General features: G+C 41.8%; 1 protein-coding gene across 2 annotated transcripts in view; it reads left to right on the top strand.

The window, feature by feature from the left end:
* Positions 1 to 1,445: 1,445 nt before the first annotated feature.
* The window catches only part of TIPARP (TCDD inducible poly(ADP-ribose) polymerase), a 33,805-nt gene continuing 20,957 nt past the window's right edge, over positions 1,446 to 14,293 (top strand). Inside the window, exons 1-2 of one of the 2 annotated variants that reach the window (XM_034439150.2) lie at positions 1,446 to 2,236; positions 5,476 to 6,438. In XM_034439150.2, the coding sequence (XP_034295041.1) occupies positions 5,537 to 6,438 (902 nt within the window). In that variant the 5' untranslated portion in view covers positions 1,446 to 2,236; positions 5,476 to 5,536. Of the gene's footprint in view, positions 2,237 to 4,762; positions 5,114 to 5,475; positions 6,439 to 14,293 lie in introns of those variants that run through there. The other variant, XM_087872550.1, reaches the window with a different exon arrangement.

The raw sequence follows: 14,293 nt of genomic DNA, 5'->3' as shown, positions 1-14,293 counted from the left end.
ACAGTTATTAAGTGAATCACTGCAGGTGTTAAGTGAGTAAGATTGTTGTTAAGTGAATCTAACTTCACAATTGACTTTGCTTGTCAGAAGATTGCAAAAGGGGATTACATGGTCCCAGGACATTGGCAATCGTCACAAATGAGTCAGTTGCCAAGTGTCTAAATTTTGATCACATGACAATGGGGAATGCTGAAATGGTCATAAATGTAAAAAATGGCCATAATTTTTTTTTCAGCGCTGTTGTAACTTTGAAGTCACTAAATGAACTGTTGTAAATTAAATATTACCTATATCAAAAAGCTTTGCATTGATGATTTAGATTTTGACAGCAGTTTTAACTACATTTCCTGTTAACCTAATAGGGATTTGTGTCTTGGAACAAGTTTCTGTACTATTATTATGCTAAAACTACGCTGGAAAAAAGGATTAGTCTATGATTGTTACAGTTCATTGTGTCAGATGTGGACATATTGATTTAATGGTTTCAGATGAATGGTGTGAAAAGCAGGGAGGATGAGTGAAATTAAAATAGAGGTTAGTCCTGTACTAAAAGATTGGATTTGATAATTCAAATGACCTTGTCCAAATCTATAAATTTATTATCTGTCCACTTGTACTTCCTTCTTTGTGAAATTACTCTTTCTCTACTTGTAACTCAATATTTCTCAATAAGCGAAACCTTATTCTTGCCAGTCAAAGTCAAAGCTGTAAAGCGTTAAAACAGGCACACGGTGCTGTTCCTATGTGAGAAAGTTTGTGAGAAGCAATAATTCACATTCACTTTTAATACACACACACACGCGATTGCAATTCTTGTTGCAAGAGCCCCGCACATCAAAAGGGAGTACGAATTATGGTATCTTCACAAACTTTCTCACAAGAGACAGTATTCCTGGAACCACTTCGCAGTTTCCTCTTTCGTCCCCACCCTTTTTGGCTAAGGTTCCTCGCTTTCTTTTCTTTTCTATTTTTTTAATTTATATTAAATGACGGTTTGATTTAAAAGCCCTCAAAGAGGGGAGGGACTTAAGTTAGGAACACAGGCCAGTTTCACCCAACCAACCAGTCATTCTCGCCCATTTCGGATTCCCTCCCTTTTCGGCTCAAAAGCCAGAAACTGACACTTGAAATGGAATTCTTGTTTTACCCGAAATGTATACCTGAGGCTGTTGCCCAACCGTTGTCTGTGTGTGTGTGTGTGTGTGTGTGTGTGTGTGTGTGAATATACAAGAACTGCTCCACTCTTTGCATCCAAGTTTTCAGCTTCTGGATTCAAAAACAGGATCCGGGTTTACGGTTAAAGGTTTGGGGGAAAAAACGAGAAGCCCTTTTTGTAAAAGAAAGGTGGAGTGAGGGGGGGGGTGTTTAACTCCACGCGCACGTGTGCACAAGCGTCCTCCCCCCCCCCTTTTCTTCTTCTTCTTTTTCTGGCGGCTTGGGAACAAAGTGGCTCTTTGCAACCAGGCCAGTTGCCGGCTTCGTGCGTGCGTGTTCCTCGGTGTTTTTTTTTCCACCCCTTTTCCCAAGCCGCGAGAACTGTATGCAAATAGGGAGCCAGCTCGGCCCTTCCTCTCCGCCCGCCCTGCTCGGGATTGGGGTGTGTGTGTGTGTGGAGGCACAAGCGAGGCGAGGCCTGAGGGAAAGGAGGTCGGGGGTCGGCCTGGAATGCCTCTCTGTGGACCGGAGTTCCTCTCACACAGCCCCAACCTCCACCCCTCACTCTCTCTCACTCACACACACACACACACACACACACACACACACACAGAAGAAAGGTGGGAAGCGCTCCGCCTCCCCCCACCCCTTTTGCAGGCTGCAAGGCTCCTCCCCCCGGATCGTGCAGCTGTTGGCCGAGGGCTTTTGCAGGAAGCGGCATTTAAAACAGGCTGCCAGGAACATGTGAACCGCGCAGTCTTCGGAAGGGCTCGGAGGAGGCGGAGGCGAGAGGAGAGAGAGAGAGAGAGAAAGAGAGGGAGCTGGCTGGGAATTGGTGCGAGCGCCGGCCTCCCTCCACCCCCACGGCCGGAATGGGAGCTTGGTCACGTACGGGCAGGAACGGCTGCTCCAGCTCGCCGAGCGCCACCGTCCCTTAGCAGACTGCGCTGAGCGCACGGACGGTGCCCAAGGAAGGAAGGAAGGGAGCGAGCGAGCCGCTGCTCCAGCCCGGAGACCCGGAGATTCGACTTTCGCCGCCTTTTTAGCTGCTGGTGCCGGCCGCCGAGCAGCGGGAAGCGAGGTGCGTCCAAGCCGCGGACTCGGGGGTGGGGTGGGGGAAAACTTCTTCCTTCCCTTCCTTCCTTCCTTCCTTCCTTCCATCCTTCCTTTCTTTCTTTCTCCCCTTCCTCAGCAAAGGCGTCCTTACTTTATTTTTTTTCTGGGGGGGGGAGGGCAGGGCCCCGGGTAGAACGGAGCCGAGGGATTTACTCGCAGGAGTATAGTTATTTTTTTTTTTTAAATGCTTGGCGGCTTTTGGAGGTTAGGTTGAGTTGAGAAATGCCCTCTCGTTATTGCGAACGAGCGTCGCGGATCGACTTCTTGAAGACAGGATCGGGTCGTGAAGGGAACAAAAAGGGGTCCGGGTGGGGGGGGTTGGGGTTGGGGAGAGGGTTGGGTTGGGTTGGAGCGCTGAAGACGAGAAAGAAAGCAGAGGCGAAGGTGGGCGCGGGCGTTTTGGTGTTTTCTTTTCTTTTTGTTTTTCATTTTTTTTCCAGCCTCCTTTTGGCTCCTTCTCGAGTCCTGCGGTTCGGGTCTTCCCGGGCAGCCGTTTCGGGCTCGGTCCACGGGCTGGATCCCAAACCCCTCAGAAGCCTCGCTTTAAGCTTGGCCAGGATTTGTTTCGAAGTTAGGGTTGCATTGCCCAGGCAGGAAGCAACCGGGACAAAAGAGAGAAGGAGAGAAAAGTTTTAAGGCGCTTGTCTGAAAGCGGGACGGCTTCCGTCCCATTCTCAAGAGGGGGGGGGGATCCCATAGAAGTGAATGAGATTTCAGCTCCTTCCAGAACCAGGAGTCTCGGAATCCCCCTTCGATTGTTTTGGCAGGAACGCAACAATGGTATGTTAATTAATGCAGGGCGAATAAATCCGGACCTTTCGGCGCAGGGACAAATCTGGATTAGAGAATCCCACAATTCAAAACAACGTTTAGCAAAAGAATGCAAGCACCGCCGTTTCGACGCTTTGGATCTATGTTAGGCGAGAGGAGCAGCTTCTTCGCTCTTGAATAATTGATCTTCTTGGAATGAGATCCCCTCGTAGACAAAATAACGGGGAGGGGGGGCGTCTTTTAATGATGGTGCATAATCCTGGGATCGTAAAACTTCAGGAAGTGTAATGAATCAAGCGCTGCGTGTCAGGAGCTGGTGAACAGGAAAGGGACTCATCCATCTGAGTAATCTTTGGGTGCTGCATAAACTTGCTAGACACCTGAAGGTTTGCACGGAGAGTAAATTGGTTGGCAGCCTCTCCAAAACTACTTCGTCTAGGGATAGATGACTCTACATACTAATTCAGGGTGTATATGTATGTGTGTATCCATTTTTCCTTATGGGAATTGCTCTGATATAAGCAAAGTGTATAATGATTTGAGTTTTTTTATGATGGCATAAAGCAGGTGTAACCTCGTATTAATGATAAGATGGAAAGGTTCATTTTAGGGCATTTATAAAAATCTTGGTGAAAAATAAAGCTGTAGTCCCAGAAATGGATGGGTTGTTTTGTTTGCAGAAGCAAAACTTTAAAGCATTCATTGGATAAAAATAAAAACAGCCCTGTAAACAAGGTTGCAAAGGTTTCTAGTCCATAAGATGCATGAATAAAATGTCTGTTTGGCCTGGCAGTAGAATGGGATGGCCAGTTTAGTCTTTTGTACGTTAGCCTGACTGGTGCAGCTCTGTGTCTTAAGGGAGGCATCTTTTCTGTACTGGCACAGAGGGATAGGGAACCTTCACTGGCTTGCTGGATTCAGTATTCATATCATACCCAAATCTGCCTTTGCAATTTCTCAGGATTTCTTCCCTAGCAAAAGTGGCTCCTCTTTTTCTATCTTACAAGGAGCCCAAGAATTTCTTTTGAATTTTAGGGGAGTGTGTTGTTTCCTTTGTTTGTGGAGAGGATTGATGATAATACAGTACAGCTAGCAGTGGTAACATTTTTTGTGGTGTAGTTCTCTATCCTTCTGAAACCTGCCTGGCTGCCCACATGTCCCCAGTCTGAACATCCCAGCAGGAAGAATTCCTTAGGGATTTAATTGACACTTGTAAAATCTGAGACAAGAGCTGTTGGCTGCTGGAAAGATGACAGGCAAGGCAGCACTCTAGGCCACCTTGTAATTAAGGAAGTGGAAGAATACTCCACCCATGAGAGTTTAACTGAAATTCTGTTCTCCTATGAAAGCAAATGTTCATGCAAATTCGCTTTTGTAAAATTGAGAAAGGCCTGGTGGGAAAAATGCAGGAGAAAGTTTCTTAACATTTAGTACGTAGTCTTGTATCCAGTTTCTTCTTGCTCCTAGCTACAGTCTTTGTGCTGCTTATTTAGAAAGCCAGAGAAGCAATTCAAAAGAGCTTCTACCCCCCCTCTCTTTTAAGCATTTTAACTCCCTCCCCAGGCTCTTGTCAGAAGAGAACATTTCCAAACTTTAATTTTTGCATATGTGTGTTTGTGTGCAGCTGCTGTTTTTGCATTTTCTTTCTGCGACTGCAGTATTTGGCTCCGCCTGCGGGTGGCAGCATGTTTATTTGCTGTGTCATTTAGCCAGAAACAGCCAGGGTTTGTGGAATGTGATTCAGACAGAATGACTGGCAGTATGTGGGAATACGAAACTGTCCCGGAAGCATGGAGGGAGGAACAATTGGCAGTTCTGAAGCCACTGTGCACAAGGTCTCTTTCAAAAGAGCCTTTTGAAAAGAGTTTCACATTCCCACATGCTGCTAGTCATTAATTCTGAATGTGGCAACTTGCAAGGTCATCCGTGGAAGGAAAATGAATCTTTTCCTGTTGTTGGGATAACCAACTGGTGCAGGCATGTTTGTCCTTTATCTTCATTAATCAGTGAAAGATCAGGAGAAGGAAGGAAAACAGTGAACATGTTAAGAATCCAGGACAATCTGTCCTGGGTAAGTAAATAGGGAAATTGTGGGTGGGTGGGCGGGGAGGTAGTTTTAATGCCTTTTCCAGAACTGGACTATTTATGGATTCAGAGAAACTTGAATATGTTTATTGGGCTTAATTGGGTCCTAGGCTAGGTCTTTGGTTTTTAATTGGTTTCAGGCTTTGTGTCCAGCCTCAAGAATTGGGGAGAAATTAACTACCTTTTTATATTGGGAACCCTGTAGCATCTTTTCTAACTGTCATCTCTTGATGAAATAGTCAATAAAATGCATTATAAAAAGTGTTGCCGGAGTCCTGGTTCTTTGACACCATAGACATGATGCAACTTCTCCTTCTATAATAACAGTTTTATTTTGTGTATCTGTAGGTCTTTAGGACTTGGAAAGTAACTCTGAAAAGGGTGGGCCCAGGAGGCACACAACCCCCCAATGGAAACTGAAATGGAGTCTCCATGTGAAGTCCAGCCAGCTGCCTGTCCGGAAACAAAGCCCCCTGATCCTCCAGAGGCGTTTCCTCCACCTGCAAGTGTTCCTGAAAAGATACCACCAATCAAGCCATGCTTTAAGAAGAAGCAACAGATACAGAAAAGGCTGGATTCAGAAGCATTGAGGGCTCTGCGGCCGATCTTCACCAGCTTGCTTGGCACGGGCACCTTGGATGGAATTTTCGTGCCCAGGGGACAAAATAGTAGCCATAGTAACTTGTGTGAATCTGTTGCAAAAAAGAAATTGGGGATTGCAGCTCCATGCCCACAACCTGATAGCAATGTTTTAGTGCCAGGAGCTCCAGCAGTTCAGGGACAACTATCTGATGGACATCTTGAAGAGGAGGTCCAGCCACAGGAGCAGAGCTTCCCCTCCATTACCTCTCCTGCTAATGAGCCATTCCAAGATAGCTGCTTGCATGCTGCCTCTAATGCTGCTGCTCTCCTTGCATACCCTGGCAAGATACTTGAAGGTTACCCATCTGGAATATCCCCAAGTAACAACCAGTGCCTGCTCCAGTGTAATGGGAATCCAGGTGATAAGTTTGGAGCTGGTCTTTTCCAGGACAAAAGTGAAGATGCTTCCCTTGATCTGGTGTTTGAACTTTTGAATCAGTTGCAGTATCACACCCACCAGAAGGATGGGATTGAGATCTGTGTGCACTTTCTTCAAGGCATGTGCGTGTATGGCAGTGATTGCCCCAAGCATCATACTGTCCTGCCATATCACTGGCAAGCCAGGAGAACCGCTACACAGGCGTGGCAAAGTGTGACTACCGACTCCCAGGAGCATCTGGAGAGACTCTACTGCAATCCAGACAACGACAAGGTCAAAATGAGATACCGGTAGGTCTTTAATACAATTGGTGCTGATGGAACAAAAATTAGGATTTAGAAATCTTACTAGAGTTGCAGAATTTGTGCAGTAGAACATAACAGTTCATGTCTGATTAGGGCAGATGATGTACATGCTGGAGAACAGGTTCAAATGTAACGGCTTCCTACCTTCCCTCTTCCCCTCACCTTCTAGAAAACAATTTTGTGTAGAAAAGAACTTTTTCTGAAGACTTTCTAAATAATTCAGACTTGTTTCTAGGTTCATTAATTGGATGGTTGTTTGTCTAATGTCAGTAATAGTGAAATAATAATTCAAGAGATATGCTTTAAAACCAAAGTAAAAGTCAAACAAGTAATTGAAGAAAACGGATCATGTTGGTGGAAGTAACTATTTGAGTTGGTTGCAGATGATTAATTCTGGTATGAAAACAAAAAGTGGTGCTGAAGAGTGGAAACAGTGTTAAAAAGTTTTGATTGACTGCTTTGTTAAATCAATATCTCTCCTTTCCTGCCAGTTCCCCTATCTCTGAAATAACTTGGGTTGAGAGATAGTAGTTATCCAGTGAGCATCTGCATTTTAGTCTGGCTCACTTCTAGTCTATCACTATACTACCATGCACATTTCTGGGCAGATCACAGACCTTAATTAGATCAACTAGATTCCCATAGTCAACAAACAGATGCTTGTCTCCTGTTTTTCTTCTTTTCTGATTAGATTTAAAGAGCATGCACTAACTGTTCTTAAATGGATTTTTAATGTCATATTACTGATGGCCACTGCCATATATTTCTAGAGGCACATGGAATTTTCAACAAATGAATTAAGTTTTCTTATTTGTCTTTTATTAGGCTATAATTGATATTGCTTTCTCAATGTGAGATGGGAACTTCCTTTATACATTTTTTTTATTTTCTACATTAATAACTGCGTTCACTTTTATCATATGTAAAAGCCCCAAAGTTGTTACCTTTCCTTACAGAGCAGTGGCTGAATTGACCATGTTGATTGCCTTTTTCTACATTTTTTTCCAAATGTCCTTTCTAAGTTGCAGCAAGATACATGCACTATTCCAAATGTGGTTGGATTTATACAAAGGCAAAAGTTGAAATAGCTGTGCACACCATTTTACACACTGCTAAAATATTGAGATTCCAAAAATGTGCTTTATCACCATGAGTAAGAAACAACATAGAGTTTGACTTCCAACGGTGATAAATTGGTAAGAAATAGTAAAGTTAAATGAAATAATAATAGCTGTTGCAGGCAGCTGTTGATTCCTAAAGATTAATAAAATAACAGAGTTGGAAGGGACCTTGGAGGTCTTCTAGTCCAACCCTCTGCTCAGGCATGAAACACTATACCATTTCAGACAAATGGCTATCCAATCTCTTCTTAAAAACTTACAACTTCTGGATGGATGGATGGATGGATGGATGGATGGATTGATCAATCGATCGATTGATTGCTCTCACTGTTAGGAAATTTCTCCTTAGTTCTAGGTTGCTTCTCTCCTTGATTAGTTTCCATCTATTGCTTCTTGTCCTGCCTTCAAGTGCGTTGGAGAATAGCTTCCGTCTTCTTTGTGGCAACACTTGAGATATTGGAACAGTGCTCTCATGTCACCCTTAGTCTTTCTTTTCTTTAAACTAGACATACCCAATTCCATCAACCATTCTTTATATCAGGGGTGCCAAACTGGCAGCCCACGGGCCAGATGCATCACGCGCAGGCCACGGCCATCCCTGTTCTGCAAAGGCAAAAAAAATGTGATACATCACATGATGCGATCAGGTTTGACACCCATGCTTTATATGTTTTAGCCTCCCTTTAATGGAGGCTAAAACATTCATTAAAGGGAGGATCCCTTTAATGGAGGATCTCAGAGTGTCTAATGCACACAGAGCTCTCTGGGAACTCTTTAGATTGGGTTACACCCAGGCTTGGCTAAGTACCAAAGGACTTTAGGCTTGAATTGTCTGTGATGCAAGCAGAGCAATCTGTGCTAAGAACAAAGGAGTGTATGAAGTAACATGTAGACTAACAGACCTTTGGGAGAGGAACATACAGTCTGTTGTCTATATTTGCCAGTACAATATTGGATTACATTTTAGGCAACAGGATAGAGATACAGAGTGGAAGAACTTGTATACCAGTCCGTACTAATTTCTTTAAAGCAGAGGTTCATACATAATCTGAATTCCCAAGGTTACATGTGACTCTAAAAGCACACCCAGAAGTCTTTGAGAGAGGCCCCTGAAATCACATCCGAAAGTGGCCACTGAACCAAATTGTTCATGTGATTGGATTGCATGTCTATGCATTCATATTTTTAATTGTGTTAAATATGATAACATGTTTATATAAAGAATGTTAATATCATTTTACTTCATTACTTCTGAGTTTATCCAGCTGTTTGTCATGCTCCTTAAGTGTTGTTCTTGGAAAGCTGTCTTGGCAAGTTATTGTTGATCAAAACAATTCACAGGATTATGGAGGGTCTTTAATAGGATCCCCATTGGAACTGGTTAACAAATACTTAAAAAGCCACACACACAAAGTTATTGGAAACCAGAGAGTAACTCACAAATGGGTTGCTAGTCTGTCTGGCCATTGTACTACAGGGGCTTGCTCATTCAATGTCTTTCTTCCTTGCTAAGCTGCTTTATTGACTCAGCTGCTTGTGGGAGAGTATCAGCATTGCCCTTGTTCATATTTTGCACAGCTGAAAAGAACATGGGATGCCTCTTTCTAGATCAGTCCTTCTCAATCTTGGCAACTTTAGGATGCATGAATTTCAACTCTCCATGTTGGCTGGGGAATTCTGGAGGTTGAAGTACGCAAATCTTAAAAGTTGCTAAGGTGGAGAAACACTCTTCTAATTTCCCTGCAAAGGATGTCAAAAGAAACCTCTTGAAAGTCAACAAGTATTTTGAGCTCCCTCTGCAAATCTCTCTTGTCGCTGCTGATTCACTAACATCATGGCATATTACATCCATATTGATTGTAGAATTTATTTGAGTACTTCTTTAGATTCAGACTTGAATCTAGAGAGAAATGTCAAAACTGGTTGGCTTTAATCTGTGTGCCTGTGGTGCTTTGGGGGAACTGTGCCAGAGAAATTAGCTTGCACCTGACCTTGTTATTAAACAATCAACAATAGCAAAAACGGGGCTGGGAGAAATGATTTTGCATAGCTCTAACCCACAGCTATTTGCCATACTTTGAAACAGCTGCACTGCATGACCCACAAGTTCATGCCCTCATCTCTCATCCTGGGACATTCCACTTGGATGGAACAAAGCCTTAGTTGCACCCACAAAATTACTGCTGCTCCAAGCAATTGCTGGGGCAGCTGGGCTGGTTTTGCAGGACCCACTTGACATTCCAGTCTAGGTCAGCACAGAAGTAGCCTAGGCTTATGCAAATGCGGAAGGAAGAGTAATCAGAGTGATTTAACTGACGCAGTGAAAGTGTTGGGAGTAGGAGGGACAAGGGTGGCTCTCAAAGAGTAGGAGCAGTTGGCTGGTTGCACAGTTGCCTTGGGGAAGTTGTGGAATTTCTGTTTGTGACATTAAAGCAGAAGCTGAATGAACCTCTCTATTGAGGATGGCTAGGATCTGAGGAATGTCTAGTGTGCATGTTGTAGAGAATGAGCCCAAATCTCTAGTCTCAGGACTCCAAACTTTAGAGGGATAATTCAAATCAATAATTCAAATACTATTCTTGTTAATTCTTGGAGATGTGATGCTTTCCTTTTGAAATCTATAAAGGGAAGATAAATTGATTTAAAACTTGTATGTTATTTCAGCAGCAATCAAGGTTACTTTACTCTTGTCTACATCAGAATGTTACTTTAAATCATTAAACGATAACAAATCTAGTTTTGGTTTGGTCTCCCAAATCATTCACTTTATTCTTATATGTGTGTAGGAAATGGATGCATTGCACCTACTATAAGTTGCAATTTTCAGATGTAGAAAGTATGTTCATATAAGGAAGAGTATGAAATGTAGTTGGGAAAAGCCAAATTGTGGCTTCTCGGCACATGTGCATACAGGGCAAATTATTGATGAAAAGAGGAAAAAGTGAAAATATAGAAGAAACCATGGCATTAAATAGAGTTGTTTTCCACAGAGGAAAATAGTAAAGTACCTTTTACAATGTGGTTTGGATAAATTTAAAAGTCTTCAGGACACTTTAAGATTTTACTTAATCTCTCTGTATTCGTACAACTCCATAAAATTTAACTCTTATTTTTATAATGCAGAATTTCTGGCTGGTTATAGTGTTCAAAACTACTTTGTTGGAATTATTTGTATTGTTTTCCATTCACTCCTGGTACAAATACAATTAAAGTACTGTATTAAAAATAACTTCAAATAAACAACAAGGTTGCCATAAAAAGTATACAAGCCCAAAATTTCTGTTGCTAAGCCAGACAGTTAAGTGAGCACTTCATCTTATGACCTTTTTGCCACTGTTGTTAAGTGAATCACAGCAGTTATTAAGTGAATTGTGTGGTGGTTATGTGAATCATGCTTCCCCCATTGATTTTGTTTGTCACAAGCCAGTTGGGAAGGTTAAAAATGGTAATCACATGACACTGGTCAGTGCAATAAATGCCAGTTGCCAAGTGCCCAAATTTTGATCACATGATCATGGGATGTTGTGACGGTTGTAAGTGTGAAAACTGATAAGTCACTTTTTTTCAGGGCTGTTGTAACTTCAAATGGTCACTAAACGAATGGTTGTAAGTCAAAGACTACATATGTTGATTATTTTCCTGGGCATTGAAAGAATGTGAAAACTTATTTTTATACTCAAGCCATTGAAGCATTTGAGTTTTGAAGACTGCTGCTAGGATAATTATTAGTGATGGAAGCTAATGAATTTTTAAAGCTTGCACCCTTCTTTTTCCTAAATGTGTTCAGATGGTTTATTGATTAATGCAACTGAATTGTTGTTTGCTTTTTTGCTATTAAGCTGCTTTGATCCAAAAGGGCTACACTCTGTTATGATTCAGCATATCTGCCCTATCATCTTGCTAATGGTTGCCAAAAAGACTTAAAATATTTGAAGTGACAAGTCATTCTTGTATCTTAAAACACAACTTTACCATTTTCATTATTTACCAAGGTCATCTGCTGGGAGACTAACGGGCTTTCCTTATGGCCACTGACTAGAACAGGGGTGTTAAACTCGTGGCCCGCGGTCCAGATGTGTCATGTGCTGGCCCTGGCCCCGCCCGGTTTAGCAAAGGGGAAAAAAGTCCTGATGTGTCATGTGACACTGCCGCGATGACGCAAGTTTGACACCCATGGACTAGAAGAACAGAACGAGGGTCTGATCCACCAGAGCACAACTTATGTTCTTATGTTAAGACAGAAAAGAGTTTGGGTTTTCTATGTTTCTTTGTTGGCCATGATTTACAGCCTAGATCTGGTAGCCGTATTATTTTATACTCAAGTACATTGCAATGATAGACAAAGGATATTTCCTCACATTGATGTGCATTCCTTCTATCCTTGAGTCAGCGGAAAGGATGCTGATTAAATATTTTGCTGCCCTGATGAGAACTGTCTCAGTGAAAAGGTGGCAACTGATACTATCTTTAATATAGAACAATTTAAGGGCTGCAAATTAGTGCATTCTCCCATCAGCATTTCCCTTTATCGTGAACAAAGGTAAATATACTGTACGTGTCCCAGGATAACGTTGCAGGCTCCAATCTTAGTCGGTCATCTTTGGTCTCGGTGACTGACTCACATTGGATTCTGCAGTGTTTCCCTTCCTACCCAGCCTCTCACCTGCTGGGTGGGAAGAAGAATTGTTGAAATGCTCTAAACGTGTATGGGACAGCCAAAATCTTCTGAAATTGCAAGAAAAAACTGCTGTCTCAAATGAGAATTGGACCACAGATTCCTATGCCTGAGGAGTGGACCCAAACATCCTTACCAACCCAACTTCCATCTCGAGCAGGGTGGATTTTATTTAAATCAAGTCCATTTAAATCACAATTTAAATCATGATTTAAATCACTAGTAAAAAGGCTTGATTTAAATCAACTCGATTTAAATCATAATTTTTAAAGAGCAACTGTCATCTCTGTCCCTCAGCAGCTCTTCCTCTGACCTGCTGTTGACTCACCAACAGTCCCAATATTGCAGAATATACAGCCTCATGGTACATAACTAGGCTCCATTTCATGCTGAATAAACTAAATTATTAGTGTATCTTAAATAGAAAACTATCTTTAGATAGATTTTTACTCCAAAAGCATTTTATTAAAATAAATTTGATAAAAAAAAATTTAAATCCCAAAATTTCTGTTGTTGAGACATTGGTTAAGTGAGTTTTTCACCATTTTACAACCTTTCTTGCCACAGTTGTTAAGTGAACCACTACAGTTGCTAAACCGTAGCAATACGGTTGTTAAGTGCATCTGGCTTCCCCATTGTTTTTGCTTGTCAAAAGGTTGCAAAAGGTGATCACATGACCTTGGGACACAGCAATGGTCATAAGTATGAGCCAGTTGACAAACATCTGAATTTGATCACATGATCATGGGGATGCTGCAAAGGTTGTAAGTGTGAAAAATGGTCATATCACTTTTTCTAGTGCTGTTGTAACTTCAAACGGTCACTAAATAAGCTTTTGTAAGTCGAGGACTACCTGCCCGTGGAGAGAATTCTGGTGACCTAGGATTTGCTGCATTTATAGGGACCGATATTAGCTCCCAAAGGGACTTAATTATCTCTGGAAGTTGAGTTATGGCAACTGGACTCTTGTTGATTTGAAACATTTTGCTACTTGTACAAGGAGCTTCTTCAGTTGAAGAAGCTACTTGGACAAGCAGTGAAATGTTTTGAATCAACAAGAAGTCCAATTGCTATGACTCAGCTTCCAAACAACTCTACCTAGATGGCTGAGAATCTTCATCGGCGTATCCCAACCTTGTACGCTGCCAAGCTTCCCTGATTTGTTCTATTTAGGAAAAAAGGTGGAATTCCACTATCTAACGTATCTTAAATATGTTAGTATCTGTCCATCAAAAACAATTCTGTGAAAATCTGTTTGCATCCTTTTTAGGTTTTCAGAATGTTTGCATATTACTGCCACTGAATATTAGCAGAAAAGTTATGTAGTCTTCATGTGGAGAAGATTGGGAGTGATAGAGAAGCTTCCCAAGTATTTTACTTGAGATTTCTGGAGGAATGCTCTAAAAACCAAATGAATCAAATTGAAACTTTTTAGCTATGTGGGTATTGTTGCATTTGGCATAAACCAAACATTTCGTTCGCAGTAAGAACCTCATACCAACTGTCAAGCATAGAGGTGATACAGTCATGGTTTCGGAATGCTTTGCTGCCTTAGGACATGCCACGATTAAAGGAAGTGTATATTCTGTTTTGTATCAAAATAATTGGCAGGCCATCTTATCTTTCTTTCAGATGATGCTGAAACAGAAGTAGTTTGTGGCGCAAGGCAAGGGTCTCAATATATTGTATGAGCAAATTTAGTGGATGAAGAAAAACAAATTCAGCATTTTTGAATAATCAGGTCAAAGCCCAGAGTTAAACCCATAGAAAGTTTATGGTAATAAAGCTAGAAAATGCTAGAAAACTCTCAGATGTTAGAGTTAGGGAGTTGAAGCATCCCATTCTGGAGAAACAGGCCTAACTTTCTACACAGCCATGTGAGAGGTTATTAGTAGGTAGAGGAAGTATCTGTTTTCTGGTAAGAATAATGCAATGAATAACTGCATTCATGGGGTGATTACTTCTTCACATGAGCATGTTAACATGTTGGATTGCCTTCTTTGCGAAATAAATAAAACAAGCACAAAACTTAGGGATTCTTTTT

Source organism: Pantherophis guttatus, chromosome 6 (assembly GCF_059756535.1).
Source record: "Pantherophis guttatus breed Tessera chromosome 6, ASM5975653v1, whole genome shotgun sequence".
Taxonomy (NCBI): Eukaryota; Metazoa; Chordata; class Lepidosauria; order Squamata; family Colubridae; genus Pantherophis; species Pantherophis guttatus.
The sequence above is the reverse complement of the archived record's forward strand: the minus strand, read 5'-3'. Positions and strand labels throughout refer to the sequence as shown.